Source organism: Chiloscyllium plagiosum, unplaced genomic scaffold (genome assembly GCF_037043375.1).
Source record: "Chiloscyllium plagiosum isolate Xiang-an unplaced genomic scaffold, Cpla_swu_hap1 HiC_scaffold_25, whole genome shotgun sequence".
NCBI lineage: Eukaryota > Metazoa > Chordata > Chondrichthyes > Orectolobiformes > Hemiscylliidae > Chiloscyllium > Chiloscyllium plagiosum.
This window is the reverse complement of record NW_028270163.1, coordinates 955,763-981,238: the sequence shown is the minus strand read 5'-3', so window position 1 is coordinate 981,238 and position 25,476 is coordinate 955,763. Positions and strand designations below refer to the sequence as shown.

The 25,476-nt window shown below is 44.2% G+C and overlaps 1 protein-coding gene across 3 annotated transcripts in view; it reads right to left on the bottom strand.

Annotated features, from left to right (window-relative positions):
- pkd1b (polycystic kidney disease 1b) overlaps positions 1-25,476 on the bottom strand; it is a 397,721-nt gene that overhangs the window by 190,136 nt on the left and 182,109 nt on the right. For all 3 annotated transcript variants that reach the window (XM_088000368.1, XM_088000369.1, XM_088000370.1), the window contains 4 exons: positions 19,210-19,369; positions 15,568-15,702; positions 7,529-7,673; positions 3,480-4,067 (listed from right to left, as the gene is read on the bottom strand). In XM_088000368.1, coding sequence (XP_087856494.1) covers positions 3,480-4,067; positions 7,529-7,673; positions 15,568-15,702; positions 19,210-19,369 — 1,028 coding nt within the window. The remainder of the gene's footprint in view (positions 1-3,479; positions 4,068-7,528; positions 7,674-15,567; positions 15,703-19,209; positions 19,370-25,476) is intronic.

Below are 25,476 nucleotides of genomic sequence, written 5' to 3'. Positions count from 1 at the left end.
TTTAACACTATGGCAGTCCCAGTCGATGTTTGGAAAGTTAAAATCCCCTACCATAACCACCATATTATTCTTACAGATAGCTGAGATCTCCTTACAAGTTTGCTTCTCAATTTCCCTCTGACTATTGGGGGGTCTATAATACAATCCCAATAAGGTGATCATCCCTTTCTTATTTCTTAATTCTACCCAAATAACTTCCCTCGATGTATTTCCGGGAATATCCTCCCTTAGCACAGCTGTAATGCTATCCCTTATCAAAAATGCCACTCCCCCTCCTCTTTTGCCTCCCTTTCTATCCTTCCTGTAGCATTTGTATCCTGGAACATTAAGCTGCCAGTCCTGTCCATCCCTGAGCCATGTTCTTAACCATGCCCTGAGTTCATCTGCCTTCCCTGTTAGGCCCCTTGCATTGAAATAAATGCAGTTTAATTTATTAGTCCTACCTTGTCCCTGCCTGCCCTGACTGTTTGACTCACTTCTGTTCTCAGCTGTACCAGTCTCAGATTGATCTCTTTCCTCACTATCTCCCTGGGTCCCACACCCCCACCTTACTAGTTTAAATCCTCCCGAGCAGCTCTAGCAAATTTCCCTGCCAGTATATTAGTCCCCTTCCAATTTAGGTGCAATCCATCCTTCTTGTACAGGTCACTTCTACCCCAAAAGAGATTCCAATGATCCAAAAATGTGAATCCTTCTCCCATACACCAGCTCCTCAACCATGCATTCATCTGCTCTATCCTCCTATTCCTGCCCTCACTAGCTCATAGCACTGGGAGTAATCCAGATATTACTACCCTTGAGGACCTCCTTTTTAAATTTCTATCTAACTCTCTGTAATCTCCCTTCAGAGTCTCAACCTATTCCCTTCCTATGTCGTTGGTTCCAATGTGGACAATGACCTCCTGCTGGCCCCTCTCCCCCGTGAGAACATTCTGCACCCTCTCTGAGACATCCTTGATCCTGGCACCAGGGAAACAACACACCATTCTGCTTTTTCACTGCTGGCCACAGAAACGTTTGTACCTCTGACTACAGAATCCCCTAACACAATAGATCACTAAAGCATCTACATCCTTCCTATAATAAGGTGACCAGAACTGGACACAATATTCCAAGTCTAACTATGGTTTTATAGAACTGCAGCAAAACCACGCAGCTCTTAAACTCAACTCCTCCATTAATGAAAGCCAAAACACATCCACCTTCATAATAACCCTTTGAGAGATCTACAGATGTGGACCCCAAGATCCCGCTGTTCCTCCACACTGCTAAGAATCCTGTCTTTAACTCTAAATTTCAAATTCAACTTTCCAAAATGAATCACTTCGCATTTATCCAGGTTGAACTCCATCCGCCACTTCTCAGCCCAGCCCTGCATCCTGTCAATGTATAGTTGTAGTCTCCAACAGCCCTCAACACTGTCTATAACACCCCTGACCTTTGTGTCATTGGCAAACTTACTAACCCACCCTTCCACTTCTTCAGCCAAGTCATTTATAAAAACTACAAAGAGCAGAGGCCCAAGAACAGATCCCTGCAGAACACCACTGATCACTGACCATCTGGTAGAATACTTTCCATCCAGTACCATTCACTGTCTTCTTTTGGCCAACCAATTCTGTATCCAGACAGCCAAATGTCTCTTTACCCCCACACCTCCTAACTTTCTGAATAAGCCTGCCATGGGGAACTTTATCAAATGCCTTACTGAAATCCATATATACCACATCCACTGCGTGACATTCGTCACCTTGTCTTGTCACATCCTCAAAGAACTCAATAAGGCTTGTGAGGCATGACGTACCCCTCATAAAGCCATGTTGACTACCTTTAACCAAACTATGTTTTTCCAAATAGCCATAAATCCTATCTCTCTGAATCCTTTCCAGTATCTTGCTTTCCACTGACTTAATAATGACTGGCCTGTAATTTCCAGGGATTTTCATATTCCCTTTCTTGAACACAGTAACAACATTCCAATCATCCAGTACCAATTCTGTGGAGAGTGAGGAATCAAAGATCATCACCAGATTGTTGCTCAATCTTTGAAAGACAAACAACACAAAGTTAACTGATGGAACCTTTTCTACGGGGTAGGGGTCTTGTAGTGTTGTCACTCAGCCAATTTGCTGTATCTTTGCTCCTGTTCCTTTTGTTTTCCTCACAGTCTGTTGTATGACACTGTATAGAGGTCTATGTACACAACATAACAGCATTACCCTCAACAAACCATTACATTGTCAGTTCAAATAATTCCAGCATTGAAATTCAATTTTCTTTCGGAAATCTGTGCTGTTTCCCATAATTCTTCCATATAACTATTAATTCTCTGCCAAATTATTGTTTGTAGAAGCATCTCTACCACTGAGTTAAATTGACTGGTCTGTAATTGCTGAGCTGAGCCTTACAAACTATAATTCCTCAATTCTGGAGCAGTAATAATGAGGGCAGGAATACTTACGGTGTCTTTCTGAAAACCTCACCATGGTTTTGGATCTGTCTGATTGAGCTGTGCAAGTATCCCGAGTGTCAGACAGACACAGGCCCAGGATATGCGGAGTGTGACCATCAGAGGCAGTCTCGCATAGTGAGAGAGGACTGAATCCAGGACTCCTTGTACCCCGTGACTGGTCAGATTAAAATGGGCAATGCACCCTTCCTGATTGGCATTACCCTCTATCCAGGATGGCCCTACAGACTGCAGGAATTGGAGGTCTTATGGAAAAATCAAAGAGAAAAATCTGGGGGAATATGAAACAAATACTACAGCAACAGTACAGAGCCACTGCCTCCTTCCATTTTAATGGACTCCTTCCTTCTCAGTCATCTTTAGCTGAGATCAGGGAATCCAAGGCCTTAATGTCTTTTCCCTTTCTACATCGATGTGTGCATTGACTAAGCACCAAGAACAATGGGAGGGAGTGGTATAATGGTTATGCAAACCAGGTTAATGTTCTGGGGACATAGGCTTGAATTCCACAACAGCAGATTCAATAAAAAATTGCGATTGGAAGCCAACTTAATTATAGAATTGTTACAGCATTGAAGGAGGCTATTTAGCCCATTGTGGCTGTACCAGCTCATTAAATGAGTATCATTATGTAATATTTATCTCTGGTTTTATCCCAATACCTTTGCATATTATATTTTTAACAAAATCATCATTCTATGCTCTTTTGAATTCCTCAGTTAAACCTGCCCCCACCACATTCCCAGGCACTTCCTAAGAGAGACCACGTAACCACTGTTAATTGTTGTAAAAACCCATTTGTTTCATTAATGTCTTTTACGGAACAAATCTGTCATCCTACCTGGTCTGGTTGACATGCAGATCCGCAGCAACATTGTCAAGCTATAACTGCACTCTGAAATGCTCTAGCAAGTCACTCAATTCCAGGGCAAGTAGGGATGAGCCATAAATGCTGGCCCAGGCAGCCACACCCATAAACAAAAACGATAAAATACAGAAAAAGATGTACCTATCAGGGTGAACCGCAAGCCAATGTGGAGCCCAGCTGCACGGTTACTGTTGACAGGCCGGATGGTGAAATTCACACTTTCTCCAGGACTGAGAGTCCTCACTGTCTCTGCATGTTCCAATTGACGGGGTCTCCGGTCTGCTAGAGTAACACGGATGGACCTCTCTGCAGCAAGGTCACTGATTGAGAGTGGAAGCCCTTGTGGGCTGCTCAACTCCATAGATCCAAGATGGGTGGAGACACTGTAGTTGCTGATGGTGCCTCCTGGGAAAGGATTGACCCTGAGGCTCATTGTTAGCTGGATGAGCTCACGGTTTGCTGACAACTGGCTGGATAGTGCTGGGGGGATGTGGAAGAGGCATTTCTCACCAGGCCAGGAACACAGCAGGTTGAAGGGGTCCACTCTCTTCCCCTGCACATCAATCTCAGAGACAGATATCAACAAGGGCTCCTCATTGAAAACTCGAGAGCGCATGAGAGACTGGACGAGTTTGCTAGTCAACTGGAAGATGGTTGCTGAAGTGACCAGATCATCTTCTCGCTGGATTCTGTTATTTGGACTAACCTCAATTGCAGCCATTGCAGCACCTGCACAGAGCAACAGAAAACAAAAGATTGGTGAAGCAACACATTGTTCAGGCAGTACACTGACAAACCCTGGGAGAGAGGCAGGGTTTCACCAACCCCATGGTGAGTTACTGGAAATAATCCCAGGAATGAAAGTCAGGGAATGGGCAGGAAAAACTCAGGAGAGACTGGTGAGAGTATTGGAAAGAGACCAGAAAGGTGAGGACACAGTAGCTAAGGTAAGTGACAGACACTTCATAGTCTCCCCTTCTGCATTCTGGATTGAAGCTGGGTGGCAGGACTAACCTGAGGGGATAGGACCTTCAGCAGGGGTGGGTCCTTACTGAGGGAACAGGACCTTGAACGGTAGGACCTTGAGTGTGGGGGACAGGGTCTTGAGGAGGGTCAGGGCCTTCAGGAGGGAGCAGGACCTTGCTGAGGGGTTGGTCCTTGGGGGGGGTGGGAACATGTCAGTTTGTCAGCAATGTCCTCATGCTCCATAACACATAGGGCTTGAGAATGATGCACGTCAACCTGTCTCCCTGAGGGGTAACTGCTGCCTTCCTCAGGAAGGAGTATAAGCTTCTGCCTCTGTGTGGTGATGCTAAAGCACAGCCACTTCATGGGGCCTGGGAGGTGGGTGTGGGAGTGGCCCTCCATCTCAATATAATGCAAGCTGGAGTTCACCCCAGTTAGTACCCTGAGAGATTGTGTCAGTTTACAAAAGAAAGGCTCTGAGTGATTATATGTTCATAAAGAACAAGTCTGGTATTTATATAATTTCCTGGGATACTCTCAAATGCTATTCAGCAAACATCATAGTTCTGAAGTGTTGTTCCTGTGGTCAAGCAACAAATAAGGCAGACAAGCTCCAGGCAGTTTGATTTTTCTAGATATTGGTTGGTAAATGAACATTGGGAAAACTTCACATTTCTACTTTGTAACAACATTTAGAATCTTTCACATCCTCAGTGCTGCAATGGAGGGATCTCTCAGACTCCATGACACTTCCTCAGACTGCAACGAAGTGTTCCCTCAGACATTGTGGCACCCCCTCAGTGTTGCAATGGAGTGTCAGCTTTTTCATTCTCCTTAGTCATTCATGGGACCTGGGTATCACTGGCTGGCCAGCATTTATTTCCTATTCCAAGTTGTTCTTGAGAGGGTGGTGGTGATCTTGTCGAACAACTACAGTCCACGTGCTGTAGGTTGGCCTACAATGCCATAAGGGAGGACATTATAACAATATGATCCAGTGACAATGAAAGAACAGAGATATATTTCCAAATCAGGATGGTGAATGGTTTGAGGTGGTGGTCTTCCCATGTATATGTTGCCCTTCTCCTAAATGCAAGTTGTCTTTGGTTCGGAAGGTGCTGTCTAAGGATCGTTGGGGGTGAATTTCTAAGTGCATCTTATAGATAGCACACACTGCTGCTACCAAGTGTCGCTGTAAGAGGGAGTGGCTGCTTATGGGTGTGACGCCAATCAAATTGGCTGCTTTGTCCTTGATGGTGTCCAGTTTCTTGAGTGTTGTTGGAGCTGCACCCATCCAGGCAAGTGGGAAGTATTCCATCACGTTCCTGACTTGTGCCTTGTTGATGGTATGCAAAATTTGGAGAATCTGGAAGTGAATTACTCACTGCAGTATTCTTAGTCTTTGACCTGCTCTTGTAGCCACTGTGAATACGTGGTGAGTGCAGTTCAGTTTCTGGTCAATTGCAACTCTCAGGATGTTAATAGTTGGGGATTCAGTTAGGGTAACGCTACTGAATGTCACGTGGCAGTGGTTAACATGGTGATGGTCATTTGTCTGGCATTTGTGCAGTACAAATGTTATTTGCCACATGTCGACCCAAACCTGGATTGATGAAGTAGCTGAAGATGATTGGGTCTAAGACACTACCCTGAGGAACTCCTGTAGAGATGTCCTGGAACTGAGATGATCGACCTCTGACAATCACAATCATCTTCCTGGTATGACTCCAACCAGCAGACAGCTTGGTACCCATTGATTTCAGTTTTGCTAGGGCTCCATGATGCCACATTCAGACAAACATGGCCTTGATATCAAGGGCTATCACTCTTGCCTCACCTCATGAATTCAGCTCTTTTGTCCATATTGAAACCATGGTTGTAATGAAGTCAGGAGCTGAGTGGCCTGGCAGAACCCAAACCAGACATCACTGAGCAAGTTATTGCTGAGCAGGTGCTGCTTTATAGCACTTTTGATGACACCTTCCATGACTTCACTGTTGATCGAGAGGAGACTAATACGGGAGTAATTGGCTGGGCTGGATTTTTCCTGCTTTATGTGGATAGGACATACTTGGGCAACTTTCCACGTTGTCAGGTCGATGCCAGTGTTGTATCTTTGCTGGAAGAGCTTGGCGAGGAGAGTGGGAAGTTCTGGAGCACAAATCTTCAGTACTATTGCCAGAATGTTGTCAGGGCCCATAGCCTTGGCAGCATCCAGTGCTTCTAACCATTTCTGGATATCAAATGGAGTGAATCAAGTTATCTGAAGACTGGTATCTGTGGTGCTGGGACTTACTGGAGGAGGCCAAGAGTGATCATCCCTTCAGCGTCTATGACTGAAGATTGCTGTGAATGTTTCAGCCTTACCTTTTGCACTACGTGTTGGGCTCTTCCATCATTAAGGATGGGGTTTTTGTGAGGTTCCTTCTCCATTGACACTATCACTCACGACTGGATGTGGCAGGACTGCAAAGCTTAGATCCGAACCATTGGCTGTGGAATTGCTTCGCGCTCTCTGTCATTTGCTGCTTATGCTGTTTGGCATGTAAGTAGTCCTGTCTGGTAACTTCACCAGATTGACACGTCATTTTTAGGTATGCTGCTCCTGAATCTCTGCAAAGTTGCACTGGAATCTCAGCTCGTACTATGTAGCACTCCCTTGGTGCCACACTGGAGCATACACACAGACACTGCAGCACTCCCTTGGTGCCACACTGGAGCATACACACAGACACTGCAGCACTCCCTTGGTGCCACACTGGAGCATACACACAGACACTGCAGCATTCCCTTGGTGCCACACTGGAGCATACACACAGACACTGCAGCATTCCCTTGGTGCCACACTGGAGCATACACACAGACACTGCAGCACTCCCTTGGCGCCACACTGGAGCATACACACAGACACTGCAGCACTCCCTTGGTGCCACACTGGAGCATACACACAGACACTGCAGCATTCCCTTGGCGCCACACTGGAGCATACACACAGACACTGCAGCACTCCCTTGGGACTACACTGGAGCATACACACAGACACTGCAGCACTCCCTTGGGACTACACTGGACTGTCAGCTGAGATTTATCGCTCGAGTCTTTGGAGGGAATGTTGAATCCCTCCACCTTTGGCTCAGCTTTCCACTGACACCACACGCTTGTAGTCAATGTGAAGCTCACCCTGTCCCAATAATGTTACACTGACACTAGCAGCTGCTAGTTACCTAGGATTTTCAAAATATTTCTTCCAGTTTCACTGGGTGTGGCTGATCCTTGAACTGTCTGATTTCCAATGATGTCAATCATTTGTCGGGTCATCCTCAGACTTCCTTCCAGCCCCTGACCCATTATAAACTCTTCAGGAAAAGTCTGTGGGAGAAAGAATTGAAGACAAAATGAAAAATTTCTCCAGGTCATCAGATATGAAAGAATGAGATACTCTAGCTCCATATAATAAAGAAAAACTGGAAGAAATTCTGGTATGATCCCAGCTAATGATAATATTGGACAAGTCAAATCACAGAATGATTTGAATCTTAAAACTGTGGTCATTTATTGAATAGCCTTCGACACCAACGGTCACTTTGAGTGCGAGCAGCAGCTAAGGTAAGACAGTTTGTTTTAAAATTACTTACCGGTAGCGGGCAGCGGTGTTTTTGTCTCTCTTTACAGAAAGAGCGGGAGCAGCAGGGGGAAGTGACGAAGATCGGAGGGGCAGCCGGGTAGGTTTTCTTTCCCTTTAAAAGCGCGCAGGAGAAGAACCCGAGGCACTACAGAGGTAGTGTCTCCCACCCGCCCTCCTCCTCTAACCTAAATAATAAGACCCGTTGTGGTAAGTAGGTAAGTGCTGCATTTTGCTTGTATTCTTTAGACCCAGTTTTTTTTAAAAAAGGTTACTTTCAGAGGGATGGCAGAGAAGGCAGTGCAATGTTCCTCTTGCAACATGTTTGAGGTGAGGGATGCCATGGACGTCCCTGCTGATTACACTTGCAGGAAGTGCACCCATCTCCAGCTCCTCCAAGACCGTGTTAGGGAACTGGAGTTGGAGTTGGATGAACTTAGGATCATTCAGGAGGCAGAGGGGTCATAGATCGGAGCTTTAGGGAAGTACTAACTCCAAAGATGGCAGATAGATGGGTGACAGTGAGGGGGACTGGGAGGAAGCAGCCAGTGCAGGGACCCCCTGCGGCCGTTCCCCTCAAGAACAAGTATACCGTTTTGGATACTTGTGGGGGGGACGACTTACCAGGGGTAAGTAATGGGGCTCAGGCCTCTGGCACGGAGCCTATCCCCGTTACTCAGAAGGGAAGGGTGGAGAAGAGCAGAGCAATAGTAATTGGGGACTCGATAGTTAGGGGCACAGATAGGCGGTTTTGTGGGAAAGAGAGACACTCACGTTTGGTATGTTGCCTCCCAGGTGCAAGGGTACGTGATGTCTCTGATCATGTTTTCCGGGTCCTTAAGGGGGAGGGGGAGCAGCCCGAAGTCGTGGTCCACATTGGCACCAATGACATAGGTAGGAGGAGTGCCGAGGATGTTAGACAGGCTTTCAGGGAGCTAGGCTGGAAGCTCAGAGTTAGAACGAACAGAGTTGTTGTCTCTGGTTTGTTACCCGTGCCACGTGATAGAGAGTCGAGGAATAGGAAGAGAGAACAGTTAAATGCGTGGCTGCAGGGATGGTGCAGGAGGGAGGGATTCCGGTATTTGGATAACTGGGGTTCTTTCTGGGGAAGGTGGGACCTCTATAAACAAGATGGTCTGCACCTGAACCTGAGGGGCACCAGTATCCTTGGTGGTAGGTTTGCTAGTGCTCTTGGGGGGGGGTTTAAACTAACTCTGCAGGGGCATGGGAACCCAGATTGTAGCTTTAGGGTGCAGGACCTGGAGTGTAGGGAGGTTAGGAACATGGCATCAATCTCAAAGGAGGGTGCCTGTAAACAGGAAAGTGGCTTGAAGTGTGTATACTTCAATGCAAGAAGTATACGAAATAAGGTAGGTGAACTTGCAGCGTGGGTTGGTACCTGGGACTTCGATGTTGTGGCTAATACGGAGACATGGGTAGAACAGGGACAGGATTGGCTGTTGCAGGTCCCAGGGTTTAAATATTTTAGTAGGGTCAGAGGTGGGGGTAAAAGAGGGGGAGGTGTGGCATTGCTTGTCAAAGATAGTATTACAGCTGTGGAAAGGACAATGGATGAAGACTCGCCATCTGAGGTAGTTTGGGCTGAGGTTAGGAATAGGAAAGGTGAGCTCACCCTGTTAGGGGTTTTTTTACAGGCCTCCTAATAGTCCTAGAGACGTAGAAGAAAGGATTGCGAGGATGATTCAAGAGAAGAGTGAAAGTAATAGGGTGGTTGTTATGGGGGACTTTAACTTTCCTGATAATGATTGGGAAAGCTATAGCTCAAGTTCGTTAGATGGGTCAGTGTTTGTCCAATGTGTGCAGGAGGGTTTCCTGACACAATATGTAGATAGGCCAACAAGAGGCGAGGCCATACTGGATTTGGTTCTGGGTAACAAACCAGGCCAGGTGTTAGAATTAGAGGTAGGTGAGCACTTTGGGGACAGTGACCACAATTCGGTGACTTTTACTCTAGTGATGGAGAGGGATAAGTGTGCACTACAGGACAAGAGTTATAGATGGGGGCAGGGAAATTATGATGCGGTGAGGCATGACTTAGGATCTGTGGCTTGGAAAAGTAAGCTTCAAGGCAAGGGCGCAATTGATATGTGGAGCTTGTTCAAGGAGCAACTATTGAGTGTCCTTGATAAGTATGTACCCGTCAGGCAGGGAGGAAAGGGTCGTGTGAGGGAGCTGTGGTTTAATAAGGATTTGGAATCCCTTGTTAAATGGAAGAGGGCGGCTTATGTAAAGATGAGGCGTGAAGGTTCAATTGTGGCGATTGAGAGTTATAAGGTAGCCAGGAAGGATCTGAAGAGAGAGCTAAGAACAGCAAGGAGGGGACATGAAAGGTCCTTAGTTGGTAGGATTAGGGAAAACCCTAAGGCTTTCTATAGGTATGTCAGGAATAAAAGAATGACTAGGGTAGGAATAGGTCCAGTCAAGGATAGTAGTGGGAAGTTGCGTGTGGAGGCTGAAGAGATTGGGGAGACACTGAATGAATACTTTTCGTCAGTATTCAATCAGGAACAGGACATTGTTGTCAATGTGAGTACTGAGTCACAATTAAGTAGAATGGATGGCTTTGAGGTATGTAGAGAAGAGGTGTTGGAAATTCTGGAAAGAGTGAAAATAGATAAGTCCCCTGGGCCTGATGGCATTTATCCTAGGATTCTCTGGGAAGCAAGGGAGGAGATTGCAGATTGGCCTTGATTTTTATGTCCTCGTTGTCTACAGGAGTAGTGCCAGAAGATTGGAGGCTAGCAAATGTGGTTCCCTTGTTCAAGAAGGGGAGGAGGGATAACCGTAGTGACTATAGGCCGGTGAGTCTCACTTCTGTTGTGGGCAAAGTCTTAGAGAGAATTGTAAGGGATAGGATTTATGAACATCTGGATAGGAATAATGTGATCAAGGATAGTCAGCATGGTTTTGTGAAGGGCAGGTCGTGCCTCACAAACCTTATTGAATTCTTTGAGAAGGTGACTAAGGAGGTGGACGAGGGGAAAGCGGTAGATGTGGTGTATATGGATTTTAGTAAGGCGTTTGATAAGGTTCCCCATGGTAGACTACTGCAAAAAATACGGAGGTATGGCATTGAGGGTGAGTTGGAGGTTTGGATTAGGAATTGGCTGGCTGGAAGAAGACAGAGGGTAGTAGTTGATGGCAAAGGTTCATCTTGGAGTGCCATCACTAGCAGTGTTCCGCAAGGACCTGTTTTGGGACCATTGCTGTTTGTCATTTTTATAAATGACCTGGAGGAGGGGTTAGAAGGTTGGGTGAGCAAGTTTGCGGATGATACGAAAGTCGGAGGAGTTGTAGACAGTGAGGAAGGATGTGGCAGGTTACAGCGGGATATAGATAAGCTGCAGAACTGGGCAGAAAGGTGGCAAATGGAGTTCAATGTAGCTAAGTGTGAGGTGATTCACTTTGGTAAGAGTAACAAAAAGATGGGGTACTGGGCTAATGGTCGGATACTTGGTAGTGTGGATGAGCAGAAGGATCTTGGTGTCCATGTACACAGATCTTTGAGAGTTGCCACCCAGGTAAATAGTGCGGTGAAGAAGGCATATAGCCTACTGGCTCTTATTGGTAGAGGAGTTCCGGAGTCCTGAGGTCATGATGCAGTTGTATAAGACTCTGGTGCGGCCACATCTGGAATATTGTGTGCAGTTTTGGTCGCCATACTATAGGAAGGATGTGGAGGCACTGGAACGGGTGCAGAGGAGGTTTACCAGGATGTTGTCTGGTATGGTAGGAAGATCGTATGAGGAAAGGCTGAGGCACTTGGGGTTGTTTTCATTGGAGAAAAGAAGGTTTAGGGGTGACTTGATAGAGGTGTACAAGATGATTAGGGGTTTAGATAGGGTTCACTGTGAGAATCTTTTTCCACGTATGGAGTCAGCTATTACAAGGGGGCATAGCTTTAAATTAAGGGGGGGTAGGTATAGGACAGATGTTAGGGGTAGATTCTTTACTCAGCGAGTCGTGAGTTCATGGAATGCCCTGCCAGTAGCAGTGGTGGACTCTCTCTCATTATGGGCATTTAAACGGGCATTGGATAGGCATATGGAGGATAGTGGGCTAGTGTAGGTTAGGTGGGCTTGGATCAGCGCAACATCGAGGGCCGAAGGGCCTGTACTGCACTGTATTCTTCTATGTTCTATGTTCTATGGAGGCATCTGCACATTTTTTTAGCAATAAAACAAGTTTTTACAATAAAATTGAAAAGGTCTTAAAAGACTCAGCAAAACAAAATTTTCATCTATTCTCCAATATTGTATTTATAGTTGTATAGTTTTGCAGTATACTTTACAATTTCACTTCCTGAGAAAGTACCCTCTATCTTAAATCTTTAAGTTCAATACAACTGATTCTTCACAGTCATTTTCCTGTGAACTGTGAAGGCTTCTTACTTGAGTACTCACAAAACTTAAAGCTGACACTTTCTCACTCATTTAATAATCTGCAAATTTCTACCCAATCACTTTTGTACTTGCTCAAATTAACTTTGTACAAAGATAACTTATTTCTTGATGTGTTCTTTAGATTAGATTAGATTACATTACATTACAGTGTGGAAACAGGCCCTTCGGCCCAACAAGCCCACACCGACCCGCCGAAGTGCAACCCACCCATACCCCTACATTTACCCCTTACCTAACACTACAGGCAATTTGGCATGGCCAATTCACTTGACCTGCACATCTTTGGACTGTGGGAGGAAACCGGAGCACCCAGAGGAAACCCACGCAGACACGGGGAGGACGTGCAAACTCCACACAGTCAGTCGTCTGAGGCGGGAATTGAACCCAGGTCTCCGGCGCTGTGAGGCAGCAGTGCTAACCACTGTGCCACCGTGCCGCCCACTGGGCAGAATATAAGTTGCACTTCTGACCCCACTCAGGTCTCCTCAAAACTGCTCAAAAACTTTCATTCTCTGCTTTGGATAAAATTAATCCTGACCCCAAAAGACAAACAAATTAATGGCCCTCAAGTTTTCACACTCTGGTTGTAAATCTAGCACAAACAAACCAACATTCCAGGGGTTCTCTGCTCTCTGAGACAAACTAAATTTAGTCATAGTTCTGCAAACAGCAATTGGCCGAGTTACTTTTCAAACAGTTCACAAACGTAACCAACACTCAATGAGAGAGAGAGATAGAGAGAGAGTGATGGCAGAATTTGGTGGTGCAAAAGAATCTGGTACATGGGTCACAAAACGTTAGCATTCAGGTGCAACAGGTTATCTGAAAGGAAAATGGAATGTTGTTTTTTATTGTAGGGGAATGAAATATCAGAGAAGGGATGTTTTGCTACAAAGTGCTGATAAGACGACAGCAGGGGTACTGCATACAGTCTGAACTCCTAACTACAGAAAGGACATAATAGCATTAGAAGCAGCTCTGAGAGGGATTGCTGGGATTAAAGAGTTATATTATAAGGTAAGGTTGGATAGGTTAGGCCTGTAGCCATTGGCCTATGAGTGGTGATGTTATTGAAACCTATATGATTCTGCAGGGACTCGACTGAATGAATTCTCAGACGACTTTTCCCTCATGAGGAAGTTTAGAACTACAGGACAATTTTTTTAAAAAATGGAGTCTCCATTCAGATAGATGAGGAGAAATCTTTCCTCTCAGTGGGTGCTAAACTGTGGAAAACTCTTCCCAGACAGCAAAGGAGATCAATGATTGAATACTTTTAAGGTAGGGTTATACTGAATTCTTGACCGACAAGTTAAAAAAGAAGACAGCAAAGTAGAGTTGAGGCTGCAGTCAGACCAGAGATGATTTCATGAAATGGAAAAGCAGGTTTGGAGGCTGAATGGGCCACACCTGCTCCCAGTTTGTTATCTTCATGTGAATCACACAATGGCCTCCACCCACAAATACCTGACTTCCTGCAAGCTCAAACTTTCTTCAAACCCATGCCATTGACATATGTCTAGTACCCTGCAACTGCAGCCATCCTGCTCCATTCTCTCCCTGTCACTCTCAAGCTTCCTTTCATTTCTTTCAACAGCCTGTTTGTTCACCCCAATCATCTTGGAGCTTCTATTCATCACCTTTGAACCATGGCCACTGACTCCCGACCTTCCAATTCTCATCCTTGAACTTTCTGCTGTCATCCTGAAGCCACAATCCATCATCCTCGCCCTTCCCTGTATATCCCTCAACGCTCCATCAGAATTGGCAGAGTCGATTCTATGCTCCATTCTCTTTAACAGGACTTAGCAGATAGATCACGGAACAGGCCCTTTGACCCTCGATGTTGTGCTGATCTTTTATCTGACTCTAAGATCAAACTAACCCACATACCCTACATTTTACTATCATCCATGTGCCTATCCAAGAGTCACTTAAATGTCCCTAGTGTCTCTGATTCTACAAACATCGCTGGTAATGCATTCCATGACCCACTACTCTCTGAGTAAATAACCTTGTCTGATATCTCCCCTAAACCTTCCTCCAATCACTTTAAAATTAGGTCCCCTCGTGTTAGCCATTTTTGCCCTGGGAAAAAAGTCTCTGGCTATCCAATCTATTTGTCCCTCCTATCATCTTGTACGTCTCTATCAAGTCACCTCTCATCCTTCTTCGCTCCAATGAGAAAAGTCCTAGCTCCCTCAACCTTTCTTCATAAGACATGCTTCCAAGTCCAGGCAGCATCCTGGTAAATCTCCTCTGCACCCTCTCTAAAGTTTCCACATCCTTCCTATAATGAGGCGATCAGAACGGAACACTCTGTAGAGCTGCAGCATAACCTCGCGGCTCTTAAACTCAATCCTCCTGCTAATGAAAGCCAACACACCATACACCTTCCTAACAACTGCATCAACTTGAGTGGCATCTTCGAGGCATCTATGGACATGGACCCCAAGATCCCTCTGTTCCTCCACAATACCAAGAACCCTGCCTTTAACCTTGCATTAAAATTTGACCTTCCAAAATCAATTACTTCACATTTTTCCAGGTTGAACGCTATCTGTCACTTCTCAGCCCAGCTCTGCATCCTGTCAATGTCCCATTGCAACCTACAATAGCCCTCCACATTATCCACAACTCCATCAACTTTTGTGTCATCAGCAAACTTACTAACCTACACTTCCACTTCCCAATCCAAGTCATTTATAACAATCACAAACAGCAGAGCAATGCTCTTCTGACTCAAAGTAAAGGGCAATACTACTAAGCCACAGCAAGGAAGACAGAGACACAGTGAGAGAGACAGCTAAATCGACCTAAACAGTTAGAATGTGAGAGAGACTGAGACACTCAGAGTCAGAGAAAGAGTAACAGAGAGTGATAGAGAGTGAGAGAGAAAAAAAAAGGAGAATGAAAGACAGTGGGAGAATAAGACACAGAGACAGAGTAAAAGACAAACAGATTGTAAACAAGCAAGAGAAAATAAATAAGAGGATGTCAGGAAAATAAAAGGAAAGTTTGACAGAGAGAGAAGGGTGATCAAAGGAAGAATGAATGAGAGATTTGGTACTAACTGAGTGTGAACCAAGGAGAATGAGGATGACGTCGTCCAGTGAGTTTATTTTGTCAGGAATACAACCCGAATGCAGTGAACCTACACCATAGTGAGCATCACAACCAGTTTCAGTCTGAAGTCGAGAAGCTACAGGTTTCTCACCGCACACTGAGCCAGTGCTGCACTGATCTGGCTGACATCCTCCAGAGTTGTGACCGTCAGAGAGATCAGTGCTCGGGTTATATTACTACGGATGGTGATTCGGTCCTTCAGGTCTTGCTCACGGTGCCTGGAGCACTGAAAACAAAATGAAAACCAGAAATCTGAAATCCCTGTTCAACCAGAACACTATCACACAGCAAAGCATGCTCTCTACTTGCTCCTTGTTGAGCTGGACTTTAAATGTTTTTACCAAGTTGGTTATAGAGGCGAGGCAGTGGAGTAATTGTAACTGCAATGAGCTACTAATTCAAGAACCCCAGAGCAAAGTCCTTTTAGAGGGTACAAGGAAGGCTCAAAGAGCCATAGAGATTAAGTGATTCAATTGTTAGAGAAATAGACAGATATTTCCATGGTCATAGAATCCCCAGAGTGTGGAAACAGGCCCTTTGGCCCAACAAATCCACAACAACCCTCCAAAGAGTATCCCACTCAGACCCATTTCAATACTTTACTTTTACCCCAACTAAAAAATCCCTGAACACTATGGCCAATTCACCTAACCTGCACATATGTGGATTGTGGGAGGAAACCAGAGCACCCGACGGAAACCCTCACAGACATGGGGAGAATGCGCAAACTCTACACAGACATTCGACCGAGGCAGGAATTGAACCCAGGTCCCTGATGCTGTGAGGCAGCAGTGCTAACCACTGAGCCACCATGCTGCCATGAATAGTCATAGTTGAGAATCCAGGATGGTGTGTTGTCTCCTCAATGTCAGGGTTGAGGATGTGACTGAATGGCTGCAGGTCCCCTGAAAGGAGATGGGTAAACAGCAATGTCCGTCAACACATCGATACAAATGATACAGGAAGAAAGACGGATGTGGTCCTGCAGCCAGGATTTAGGGTTCTACATATGATATTAGTAAACAGTATCTCAAACATTTCAAATTCTGAATTAGCGCCAGTTCCACGTGTGAATGAGAATAGAGTAGGACAGCGCAGTTAAAAGTTTTGGATGAAAAGATGGTGCAGGAGGAAGGCTAAGATCAATCCCCTGACGAGATAATTTGCTAGGGCTTTCGCGAAGCATTTAAACTAACCTGTTCCAGGTGTGGGAACCAGGAGTTCATATAGCAAGGGAATATAAAAGTGCAAAGAAGAAGAAGGCATTTGGTATGCTTTCTTTTATTGGTCAGAGTATTGAGTACAGGAGTTGGGAGGTCATGTTGCGGCTGTACAGGACATTGGTTAGGCCACTGTTGGAATGTTGCATGCAATTCTGGTCTCTTTCCTATCGGAAAGATGTTGTGAAACTAGAAAGGGTTCAGAAAAGATTTACAAGGATGTTGTCAGGGTTGGAGGATTTGAGCTATAGGGAGAGGTTGAACAGGCTGGGGCTGTTTTCCCTGGAATGTCGGAGGCTGAGGGGTGACCTTACAAAATTATGAGGGGTATGGATAGGATAAATAGACAAAGTATTTTCCTTGGGGTCGGGGAGTCCAGAACTAGAGGGTTTAGGGTGAGAAGGGGAAAGATATAAAAGAAACCTAAGGGGCAACCTTTTCACACAGAGAATGGTACGTGTATGGAACAAACTACCAGAGGAAGTGGTGGAGGCTGGTACAATTGCAACATTTAAGAGGCATTTAGACGGGTATATGGATAGAAAGGGTTTGGAGGGATATGGGCCAGGTGCTGGCAGGTGGGACTAGATAGGGTTGGGATATCTGGTCTGCATGGACGGGTTGGACTGAAGGGTCTGTTTCCATGTTGTGCATCTCTATGACTCTATGACTCCATACCAGTGTCTCAAACAGTAAGGTATTGGACTTGTGATAATTTCCTACAAGGCTTATGGGGAATCATTAATTAATCTTCTCACAGAGTTCAGAGTATGAGTTCCTGGTAACAGGCCGTAGCCCACTCATCTGGAACTCACGCTCCCGGCCTTTTATAAAGCAGATCACCTCTTCCGTGGTTATGTTCGAGCCCAGGTATCCTTGGAGAAAAAGCACATATGCCTATCAACACTCTTGATGCCATTAGGGTATGGTGGGCACCTCAGAGGATACAGTGCTTTATTTTCCCCTCCAACTTCATTTTGATTTAGCCCTTTCTCTCTCTCCCTACCTCCCCCTCACATTTGATGATTTGCATTAACTGTAACGAGCTTTGCGTATAAACACTCAATTGGCTACATGGGTGATGTACTGGTGGCAGTTCAAATGAGTTGGAGTGATTTAATAATGGGGTAAATGCTGTTCAGTTGTGTGTATTAGCACTTCTGGACATAAAAAAATAAGCAGAGTCAGGGATGAGTCTGCATAATTGTCTGTCATGGGATACGTACATCATGAGTTGTGACTCTATTTCGGTATTCAACAAATAAAACGATATTCCTTTCCAGTCAGGCTTCCTGAGTTATTACAAGTTGGATTCAACATTAATGGGAAAGGGATTAAATCGAATCTAGTGTCATAATAAAGATAGTCAATACATAGAATGTGTTTGATTAGATCTTCTGAGTTACTGAACTCAAATGGAAATACAATCTTGTTTACTAACAGAGACTGGCTTCAATGAGGGCAATCCTGGGTGTTTTGCTGATTATATCCAGTTTTGATGCATTATAAACGATAAGGAGGCCAGTGGATGTAGATAAATGGCAGAATATACAGATTAGGTGACAATCAATTTGGAGAAATGTGATATATTCCAGTAGGAAGAACTTAGAGGGTCAATTCTAACCGGTGTGCAGGAGCAGAGGCATCTGGGCATATATGTGGTGGCAGGGCAGGTGGAAAGAACAGTTAATAAAATATACAGTATGCTCAGTTTTATTAATAGGGACTTAGAGTTTCTGTGTCTGGGCACCGCAGTTTAGGAAAGTGTGAGGATTTATAGATGGTGTAGAAAAGATTCACGAGAATGATTCCAGGTTTCAGGAACTTCAGGTACATGGATAAATTGGAGAAATTGGACCTTTTTACCTTGGAGAAAAATAGGCTGAGATGTGTGATCGCAGGATTCAAAACCTTCGGGAGTAGCAGGAAAAGTTGCCCTTGAGAACTGTGTGCATCCCTGGGAGACAAGTGATTGGAAAAAAAACATTCATGTTTTGGAAAGAGTGAATCTCTGAGAAGCTGCTCCCCCAATCATAGAGTTCATTTCTGGAGGAGCAGGAAGAGAGTTAGAGAGGGAACCTGTGATTGGCTGAGCAGCAATGGAGGGAGAATGTGGACCTATGACTAGAGGAATGAGGTTACAATGCCAATAGAGATTTATAAGGTTTTGAAGCAGCACTGGGGGATAAGTGATCTATTTCCAATTCAAGCACATTTTTTTAGATGAGAAATGGCTGAAGGAACTTAACTCTGGCTTGAACAATGATCCCTATGGAAATCTATGATTTACTTAAAGTCATTTCACTTAAAGTAGTGCTTTACAGAAATAGAATCTGACCTTTAATTGAGAATTACTTGTAATGTATAATATATTAGAACACTGTTGTGTATCTTTGCGCAAGTTAAGCTTTTTTTAAAATCTCAATAATGATAAAAAAAATTAGTGCTCTTGAGAACTGAACTCTTATAAAAATATAGCAAGTAAAATGTCCCTCACTACTTTAAGTCCTCACCTGATTGAGAGCAGTGATGAGAGTGACAGAGTATGGGATCACCTCACTGGGATCACCCTGTTGAACCAGGCCCCACAGCTCTGATTGGCTCTTGTGTCTCAACCAATCAATGACACTGTATGATCCCAGGAAGAAATCTGGCATCCACACTGTCAGAGTTCTGTCAGATGGGCAAGAGTGAGATGGTTACGTAGAAACATAGGAACACATAGGAATTAGGAGCAGGAGTATCCAATTCAGCCCTTTCTGCCCGCTCCATCATTTAACATGATCATAGCTGATCTTCTCAACTCCATTTTCCTATTTGCTCCCCCATAGCTATTTATCCCACTTTTTACCAGAAACGTATGTATTTCTTTCTTGAATCTATTGATTGATTCTGCCTCCACTGCACTCTGCAGCAGCAAGTTCCACAGGTTCAGAACCCTCTGAGAGAAGTACTTTCTTCTCATCTCAGTTTGAATCTCTTACTCTACATCGACAACCTCTTGTTTGAGACTGTCCCACAAAGAGGGAACTGTCTGTTCAGTGTCCACTTTATCAATCCCCTTTAGTAATTTTTATATACCTTGATCAGATTCCCCCTCATTCCTCTGAGCTCAAGCAAGTGCAAGCCCAAGGCATTCAACTGCTTCTTGTCTGACAGCCCCTTCATCCCTGAACTGCTTCCAATGCCATCCCATTCTTTCTCAAGTAAGGAAACTAAAGTTGGACACAATATTCCAGGTATGGTCTCACCAATGACTTTTATAATTATAACAATACCTCATTACTTTATAATCCAGTCCTTTTGAAATAAATGCCAGAATTCCATTTGCCTTTCTTATTATACCCACTTCCTTGCAATTCACACACCAAAATGCCTAGATCCCTCTGCATTGACACGTTTTGAATTGGCTGTCATTTAAATCATAATTTTCCCATTTTTTGGCCAAAATATACAACCATGCACATTAAACTCCATCAGCCAGAATCTAGTCCATTCTCCTAGCTGATCAATATAAACATTTTATCTCCTCATCTCTGCCTGCTTTCCCATTTATTTTATTATCATCTGTGGATTTTGCTATATTACACTCTGTCCCTGGTTGCAAAGAATTTATATAGATTGTAAACAATTGAGGTCCAAGAATTGAAACCTGCAACACCCCACTAGTTGCAGTTTGCCATCCCAAGAAGATCCATTTATCCTGACTCTCTACTTTCTGTCAGCTAATCCTCAATCCAAGCCAATACTCTACCCTTATCTCCCTCGGATCTAATCCTTCAGATCTGTGTATTATGCGGTACCTTGTCAAATACCTTCTGGAAGTCTAGATATATCACATCCACTGGATCCTCATCACCCACATTGCTAGTTACATTCTCAAAGAGCTCCAGCAAGATTGTCAAGCACGACTTGTCCTTCATAAAACTTGATGACTTGAGCTTTGATTTTTCAAGTGTTCAGTTATCTCCTCCTTTATGACTGACTCCAGTAATCTTCCCACTACATAGGTCAAACTAACTGGTCTAAAGTTTCTCACTTTGTTCCTACCTCCTCTATTGAATAAGGGTGTCATATTAGCATATTTCCAATCCACTGGTACCTATGGTTGGTCAGAAAATATCAGCAGCTGTCACATCTGATATTGTGATTCTGTGTCATTGAGATTCAAATGCAATTATTGCTTTGTGTTGGCTCATTGATGTCCCTTCAGCGAATCAACACACTAGCCTCCAAATCCACACCACCTTGCTCACTCCTAATGCCTTCCAACATTGACCAATAATCCAAACAAGATATAAAGAATGACTGCAGGTGATTTACTGATGCTGAATGAGAGCCGAAAACTCAAAATCTGGATTAAGGAGGATTTTGAAAAAAGATCAGCACATTTATTCATCAATAATGCATGCCAGGAGGCGGAGATGGAAGTGAAGTTGGGATTTACTCTCAGGTCTGATGACCCTCAGGGCCATATAGCTTGCTGAAAGTTTAATTGCCTTGCTTTGTGGGTCAGGTACTGGAGGGTAGATGTTGATGGTAGAAGTGTCACACGGTGAGGAGCCAGTCAATTCAGGGGAAAGAAAGTTGAAAGAAAGCTATTGTTGATCTGGTTAAAACGCATTTGATGTTGCACCATCCTGTAAAATAAAAAACTTGGATATTCAGCCAATTTGGAGAAAAAAAACTAACATGTGAGCACAGATTTATCTGTTTATCTGCTTTTAAAAGTTCAGTTCACAGCTAGCAACACCATTGGGACCATGTCCAAACTGAACATAGCTACATAGAAAATAGGTGCAGGAGTAGGCCATTTGGCCCTTCGAGCCAATAACAGCATTAAATGATCATGGCTGATAATGCAATCGCAGTATCCCATTCTTGCTTTCTCTCCATACTCTTGACCCCTTTAGCCAAAAGGGCCATGCCCAGCTCCCTCTTGAATCTATCTAATGAACCGGCCCCAACAGCTTTCTGTGGTAATGAATTCCACAGGTTCACAACTCTCTGAGTGAAGAAATTCTTTCTCATCTCAGTCCTGAATAGCTTACCTCTTATTCTAAGACTGTGATCCACTGGTTCCAGACTTCCCCAACATCAGGAACAAAATTCCCTGCATCTAGTCCGTCCAGTCCATCCGGATTTCATACACGTCTGTGAGATTTCCACTGATTCTTCTAAATTCCAATGAGTACAAGCCCATTCAATCCAACTTTTCTTCAGTCCTGCCACCCCTGTTAATTTAGGGTGTAGGTTTGCTCGCTGAGCTGTAGGTTTGATATCCAGACATTTCATTACCTGGCTAGGTAACATCATCAGTGGCGACCTCCAAGTGAAGCGAAGCTGTTGTCTCCTGCTTTCTATTTATATGTTTGTCCTGGATGGGGTTCCTGGGGTTTGTGATGATGTCATTTCCTGTTAGTTTTCTGAGGGGTTGATAGATGGTATCTAGATCTATGTGTTTGTTTATGGCGTTGTGGTTGGAGTGCCAGGCCTCTAGGAATTCTCTGGCTAGAACAAACAGCCCTACTAACTATCAAACCAAAAATCTGGGTCCGCTACGTAGATGACAGCTTTGTCGTCACAAAACGAAATAAGATAGAAGAGACATTTAACATCATCAACAACACCCTCACATGCATAAAGTTCACCGAGGAGGTAGAAACGACAACAAACTTGCATTTCTGGATCTGGTATTGTGCAACGAACCAGAATTGACAGGGACCTCGAAGTGAAGGAGCCATTGGGAAGTAGTTGACCATAATACAATAAGCTTCAATCTGCAATTTAAGAGGGAGGGGGTACAATCGGAAGTGACATTATTTCTGTTGAATAAAGGGAACTATGGAGCTATGAGGAAGGAGCTGGCCAAAGTTCAATGGTGCAATACCTTAGCAGGGATGACAGTGGAGGAACAATGGCAGATATTTCTGTGTATAATGCAGAAGTTGCAGGATCAGTTCATTCCAAAAAGGAAGAAAGATCCTAGGAGGTGGCATGGGTGGCTGTGGCTGACGAGGGAAGTTAAGAAACATATAAAATTAAAAGAGAGAAAGTATAATATAGCAAAGGTAAGTGGGAAAACGGAGGACTGGGAAGCTTTTAAAGAACAACAGAGGATTACTAAGAAGGAAATACACAGAGAAAAAATGAGGTACGAAGGTAAACTGGCCAATAATATAAAGGAGGATAGTAAAAGTTTTTTTAGGTATGTGAAAGGCAAAAAAATGGTTAGGACTAAAATTGGGCCCTTGAAGACAGAAACAGGGGAATATATTACAGGGAACAAAGAAATGGCAGAAGAATTGAATTGGTACTTCAGATCTGTGTTCACTGGGGAAGATACAAGCAATCTCCCTGAGGTAACAGTGGCTGAAGGACCTGAACTGAAGGGAATTTATATTTGCCAGGAATTGGTGTTGGAGAGACTGTTAGGTCTGAAGGTTGATAAGTCCCCGGGGCCTGATGGTCTACATCCCAGGATACTGAAGGAGGTGGCTCGAAAAATCGTCGATGCGTTGGTGACTATTTTTCAGAGTTCGATAGATTCGGGATCAGTTCCTGCGGATTGGAGGGTGGCTAATGTTGTATCACTTTTTAAGAAAGGTGGGAGAGAGAAAGCAGGAAATTATAGAGCAGTTAGTCTGACCTCAGTGGTGGGAAAGATGCTGGAGTCTATTATAAAGGATGAAATTACGACACATCTGGATAGTAGTAACAGGATTGGTCAGAGTCAGCATGGATTTATGAAGGGGAAATCATGCTTGACTAATCTTCTGGAATTTTTGAGGATGTAACTCTGAAGATGGATGAGGGAAATCCAGTAGATGTAGTGTACCTGGACTTTCAGAAAGCTTTTGATAAAGTCCCGCGTAGGAGGTTAGTGAGCAAAATTAGGGCGCATGGTATTGGGGGCAAAGTACTAACTTGGATTGAAAGTTGGTTGGCTGATAGGAAACAAAGAGTAGTGATAAACGGCTCCATTTCGGAATGGCAGGCAGTGACCAGTGGGGTACCGCAGGGATCAGTACTGGGACCGCAGCTTTTTACAATATATGTTAATGATATAGAAGATGGTATAAGTGATAACATTAGCAAATTTGCTGATGATACTAAGCTGGGTGGCAGGGTGAAATGTGAGGAGGATGTTAGGAGATTACAGGGTGACCTGGACAAGTTAGGTGAATGGTCAGATGCATGGCAGATGCAGTTTAATGTGGATAAATGTATGGTTATCCACTTTGGTGGCAAGAACAGGGAGGAAGATTACTCCCTAAATGGAATCAATTTAGGTAAAGGGGCAGTACAGAGAGATCTGGGTGTTCTTGTACACCAGTCAATGAAGGTAAGCATGCAGGTACAGCAGGTAGTGAAGAAGGCTAATAGCATGCTGGCCTTCATAACAAGAGGGATTGAGTATAGAAGCAAAGAGGTTCTTCTGCAGCTGTATAGAGCCCTGGTGAGACCACACCTGGAATATTGTGTGCAGTTCTGGTCTCCAAATTTGAGAAAAGACATTCTGGCTATGGAGGGAGTGCAGCGTAGGTTCACGAGGTCAATTCCTGGAATGGCGGGATTAACTTACACTGAAAGAATGGAGCGACTGGGCTTGTATACCCTTGAGTTTAGAAGACTGAGAGGGGATCTGATTGAGACATATAAGATTATTAAAGGATTGGACACTCTGGAGGCAGGAAATATGTTTCCGCTGATGGGTGAGAGCCGAACCAGAGGACACAGCTTAAAAATACGGGGTAGACCATTTAGGACAGAGATGAGGAGAAACTTCTTCACCCAGAGAGTGGTTGCTGTGTGGAATGCTCTGCCTCAGAGGGCAGTGGATACCCAGTCTCTGGATTCATTTAAGAAAGAGTTGGATAGAGCTCTCAAGGATTGTGGAATCAAGGGTTATGGAGATAAGGCAGGAACAGGATACTTATTAAGGATGATCAGCCATGATCATATTGAATGGTGGTGCAGGCTCGAAGGGCAGAATGGCCTACTCCTGCACCTATTGTCTATTGTCTATTATCTATTCCTGGACCTCACAGTCGAAAGAACGGACAACGGAGAACTACAAACCTGTGTGTACAGAAAACCGACAAACACTGACCAAATACTTAACTACACCAGCAACCATCCCAACACACACAAACAAAGCTGTATCAGAACACTATTCCAATGAGCCACCACACACTGGAGCACAGACGAACTTCGAAAAACAGAGGACAAACACCTATACAACGTATTCAAGAAGAACGGATACTCAAAAAACACAGTGCGCAGATTCCTCAAGAACAAACCACGACAAGCAGACCAAACACAGCCAGAAACCCTAACCACCTTACCATACATCAAAGAAGTTTCAGAAATGACAGCTAGACTACTAAGACCCCTTGGAATCCTAGTAGCACACAAACCCACCAACACTCTCAAACAAAAACTAACAAACTTAAAAGACCCAGTACAGCCCATGCACAAAACCAACGTCGTCTACAAAATTCCATGTAAGGACTGCCACAAACACTACGTAAGACAAACAGGAAGAAAGTTAGCCACCAGGATACACGAACACCAGCTAGCCACAAAAAGACACGAACCTCTCTCCCTCGTAGCCCTACACACAGAGGAAAAAAACCACTATTTCGACTGGGACAACACATCTATCCTGGGACAGGCTAAGCAAAAACATGCTAGAGAATTTCTAGTGGTCTGGCACTCCAACCACAACGCCATAAACAAACATATAGATCTAGATACCATCTATCAACCCCTCAGAA